Raw genomic sequence first — 5,000 nt, forward strand, 5'->3', positions numbered from 1 at the left:
GACGAATTCATCAGTTCTTAGTGTGTCCTTGAAGACTATTCCTCTGAGCTACTTGCAACATTTCTGTATTTATTTTAGTTTTTACGTTGAAAGCATTTTTTCTAGATGCTTATCATGTTTTTTTTTTTGTTTTTGTTTTGTTTATTAGCATGATTTCTTAAACCTGCAGTGTGTAGAATTTTGGGTTTTATTTCCTATTAGATTTTGTAGAAAGTAATTATAATATCCATAAGTACATTTAATTTAGTGCATAATAGCTGAGAACATTTTATTGAATTATAATTTTTTCCCTCAGAAAGGGTCTCATATATGTCCATATTTCTGCATATTTTGGACCAAGTCCTAGTGCCGCCATCTTGAAAGTGTCATAGTTGGAATGTCAGGTGAAAATATCAGGTGCATTGTTTAAAATCTTGAATTGTTCTTGTCCTTGAAGGCCACTGTAGCTTCTGTTATTATTCTAAAGGGGTGGGGTTACCCAGGGAGTGTTGCATTCTAGAACTTTGTAGAACTTTCTTGATGATGTCATATTACACACTGCACCTTTAAGTTAAGACTCAGCAGGCAAATACAGTATCTCACAAAAGTGAGTACACCCCTCACATTTCTTCAAATATTTCATTATATCTTTCCATGGGACAACACTGAAGAAATGACACTTTGATATAATGTAAAGTAGTCAGTGTACAGCTTGTATAACAGTGTACATTTACTGTCGCCTCAAAATAACTCGACACACAGCCATTAATGTCTAAACTGAAGGCAACAAAAGTGAGTACACCCCTGAGTTAAAATGTCCAAATTGGGCCCAAAGTGTCAATATTTTGTGTGGCCACCATTATTTTCCAGCGCTGCCTTAACCTTCATGGGCATGGAGTTCACCAGAGCTTCACATGTTGCCACTGGAATCCTCTTCCACTCATTCATGACAACATAACGGAGCTGGTGGATATTAGAGACCTTGCGCTCCTCCATCTCCCGTTTTAAGAAGCCCCAAAGATGCTCAATAGGGTTTAGGTCTGGGGACATGCTTGGCCAGTCCATCACCTTTACCCTCAGCTTCTTTAGCAAGGCAGTGGTCGTTAGGAGGTGTGTTTGGGGTCGTTATCATGTTGCAATACTGCCCTGCGGCCCAGTTTACGAAGGTTGAGTGCACGTTTTCAGCGTCATACACAGAGGTTGGCTTTGGAAAATAGACGTATGAGTGCTGCCAGCATTGCTGAAGGGCTTGAAGGGGTGGGGGGTCAACCTGTCAGTGCTCAGACCATACGCCGCACTCTGCATCATACTGGTCTGCATGGCTGTCGTCCCAGAAGGAAACCTCTTCTAAAGATGATGCACAAGAAACCCCACAAAAAGTTTGCTGAAGACAAGCAGACTACGGACATGGATCACTGCAACCATGTCCTGTGGTCTGATGAGACCAAGATAAACTTATTTGGTTCAGATGGTGTTAAGAGTGTGTGGTAGCAACCAGGTGAGGAGTACAAAGACAAGTGTGTATTGCCTATAGTCAAGCATGGTGGTTGGAGTGTCATGGTCTGGGGCTGCATGAGTGCTGCCAGCACTGGGGATCTACAGTTCATTGAATACCAACATGTACTGTGACATACTGAAGCAGAGCATGATCCCCTCCCTTCGTAAACTGGGCCGCAGGGCAGTACTGCAACATGATAACGACCCCAAACACACCTCCTAACGACCACTGGCTTGCTAAAGAAGCTGAGGGTAAAGGTTATGGACTGGCCAAGCATGTCCCCAGACCTAAACCCTATTGAGCATCTTTGGGGCTTCTTAAAACAGGAGATGGAGGAGCGCAAGGTCTCCAGTATCCACCAGCTCCGTGATGTTGTCATGAATGAGGGGAAGAGGATTCCAGTGGCAACCTGTGAAGCTCTGGTGAACTCCATGCCCATGAGGGTTAAGGTAGTGCTGGAAAATAATGGTGGCCACACAAAATATTGACACTTTGGGCCCAATTTGGACATTTTAACTCAGGGGTGTACTCACTTTTGTAACCGGCAGTTTAGACATTAATCGCTGTGTGTCGAGTTATTTTGAGGCAACAGTAAATGTACACTGTTATATAAGCTGTACACTGACTACTTTACATTATATCAAAGTGTCATTTATTCAGTGTTGTCCCATGGAAAGATATAATGAAATATTTGAAGAAATGTGAGGGGTGTACTCACTTTTGTGAGATACTGTACATTGCGTTGTGGAAATGTTTATTACAGTCATAATAATTATGTGTTCATAATAGACTACACTCTGAAAAATATTTCAAGGGCTTAGTAAATGTAACAGTAATATAAAAGTATTTTTTGCTTGAAAAAGATGAGTAAACATCATTTTGGTGAGCATTTGGGTTAACTTAATCAAAATTCATGAGTAAAAATTAAACAGAAATATTTGTGTGAAATGTAATAAATAAAGTAAGTTTATTTAATCAACAAAATGTATTACTTGACTGACAGATAACATTGTGTAAATATTTTAGAATCATCACAGTATGTTTCATTGATATTTTTGAGAATAAACTATGAATAGAAAATATTAAGTAAATCTACTCATTATTCATGGTTTGTTTTACTTGATTTCTAAGCTTTGAAATCTACTCTATATTTTTGAGTGTAATAATGTTACATCAATTAAATTAAGTAATATGCAGTATCTGTTTTTAGAGTGTAGTGCCATCTTGACTCTAAATATTCGTAAGCTAATCAACAAAAATCCTGACCTGACCTTGATGGTGAAGGTTGTTATGTTCTGAGATACTCAAACTGAGAACTATGTCTGTAAGATAACTAACAGTATATCTGGCTGAGGAGAATCTTCTACGTAGGCTGGAATGTTCGTGCGTAATTAGATGTCACTATAACTTCTCTGTATGACCGCCTATCGTTGGTCATTTCACATAATCCCATTGCTTGATTGTTGTCTTGACCCATGTTTGCAAACATTAAAGATCTGTTCTATTTTTGTATTTAAACCTGCAGTGTGTAGAATTTTGGGTTTTATTTCCTAGCAGATTTTGTAGAAAGTAATTATAATATCCATAAGTACATTTAATTTAGTACATAATAGCTGAACTTTTTTTTTAATTATTTATTTTTTCCCTTAGAAAGGGTCTCATATATGTCCATATTTCTGCATATTTTGGACCAAGGCCTAGTGCCGCCATCTTGAAAGTGTCATAGTTGGAATGTCATCAGGTGCATTGTTTAAAATTTAGAATTGTTCTTGTCCTTGAAGGCCACTGTAGCTTCTGTTATTATTCAAAAGGGGTGGGGTTACCCAGGGAGTGTTGCATTCTAGAACTTTGTAGAACTTTCTTGATGAGGTTATATTACACACTGCACCTTTAAACATTGTGTCATCTGGTATTAATTGACTAAATTCTCATCTTTTAAAGGTTGGTACTTCAATTCCATGACAATTGCTTTCCAAGCACTGATTCATTTTGAGATTCTTGTCTATGTATCTTCCATAACATGTCTTCTTTCATTCTAGTATAAATCAAAGGTCCAACATGTACATTCAGGTGTATTTATTTGACTAAACCTTGTCTGTCTGCGTCTGTATATTTCTCCTATACAACCATCTTGTCATATCTATCTTAACATTAGTTTTTTTTAAATACTCTGAAGCAAAAATCTCGACTTCTAAAGAACTAACATCAACATCAATTTCCATAATTCTCAGCGCTATTCTGAAGGTTATTACAGAAGGATTTGTTCATATGTTGTTCACTGTTCACTGATTTATGAGACATTTTCTTCTACAAAAACATGCAGAAAATGCATTTTTAAGACCTGGGCGACCCATATGTATGCGCGTGTGTGTGTGTGTGTGTGTGTGTGTGTGTGTGTGTGTGTGTGTGTGTCTTACCCTGGAGTTGAGCAGTGTGTACAGTACATGGTCTGGTGTGGTCTGAGCTCTCCACTGTAGCACCTCAGACAGGAAGAGGAACTAGAGACACAAACACACAGGGAAACAGTGAGAATGGCTGTCAACACACACACACACACACACACACACACACACACACACACACACACACACACACACACGAAACAAACGAACACACACACACATAGAGAGAGAGTCAGTCACACACACACACAAAGATCAGACACAGACACACGTACGAACACTCACTCACTCACTCACTCACTCACTCACTCACTCACTCACTCACTCACTCGAGCAGTATGAATCTCATTCACACACTGAGGGCTTGTATTGGTTTTCATTGGGATGTGGAGTTAAACATGCAAAAATGTAAGTGTGGATGAATGGATGGATGGATGGATGGATGGATGGATGGATGGATGGAGGGAGGGACGGAAAGACGGACGGACGGACGGACGGACGGACGGACGGACGGACGGACGGACGGACGGACGGACGGACGGACAGACAGACAGACAGACAGACAGACAGACAGACAGACAGATGTGCCTGTGTGTGTGCATGAGTGCGTGTGTTTTTATGTAGATGATGATTATGTTAAGAAGCGCTTGTGCCCCTCTCTCTCTCACAGCCCCTCCTTGCCTGGTCGTTGTCTTCTATCTGGGCCAGGTCTCGTCCGCTGGCCTGAGCGATGCGTTTACCAGAGACAAGGTTCCCTACCATCACAGAGGCAGGGCCGATCTCTGTAGGGGGACACATGGCATTTAGTTTACATGGTAAATAGACTCTACTTCTGTAGCGCTTTTCCCTGCACTTTACATTGTTTTGTACACATTCATCCAATCACACACACATTCATACACCGATAGCAGCAGCAGCTACCACGCAGGGTGCAAGCTAACTATCAGGAGCAGTTTAGGGTTCAGTGTCTCTTTGCCCAGGGACACTTGGACATGTGGCGGGGAGACGGGGGATCGAACCACCAACCCAGTAGTTACTGGTCCACCACTCTATCCACTCTGCCACAGCCCCCCCCCACACACATGCATTTAATTTAGAACAACATAAACCTATATATAGCA

The 5,000-nt window shown here is 40.7% G+C and overlaps 1 protein-coding gene across 1 annotated transcript in view; it reads right to left on the minus strand.

The window, feature by feature from the left end:
- LOC307255464 (disco-interacting protein 2 homolog C) overlaps positions 1 to 5,000 on the minus strand; it is a gene marked incomplete at its 3' end in the record, with an annotated part of 135,740 nt that overhangs the window by 22,782 nt on the left and 107,958 nt on the right. The window contains exons 24-25 of the mRNA XM_080034148.1: positions 4,552 to 4,661; positions 3,895 to 3,975 (exon numbers count right to left, since the gene is read on the minus strand). Of these exons, the coding sequence (XP_079890274.1) occupies positions 3,895 to 3,975; positions 4,552 to 4,661 (191 nt within the window). The remainder of the gene's footprint in view (positions 1 to 3,894; positions 3,976 to 4,551; positions 4,662 to 5,000) is intronic.

Source organism: Ammodytes marinus (assembly GCF_949987685.1).
Source record: "Ammodytes marinus genome assembly, chromosome: 9".
Taxonomy (NCBI): Eukaryota; Metazoa; Chordata; class Actinopteri; order Uranoscopiformes; family Ammodytidae; genus Ammodytes; species Ammodytes marinus.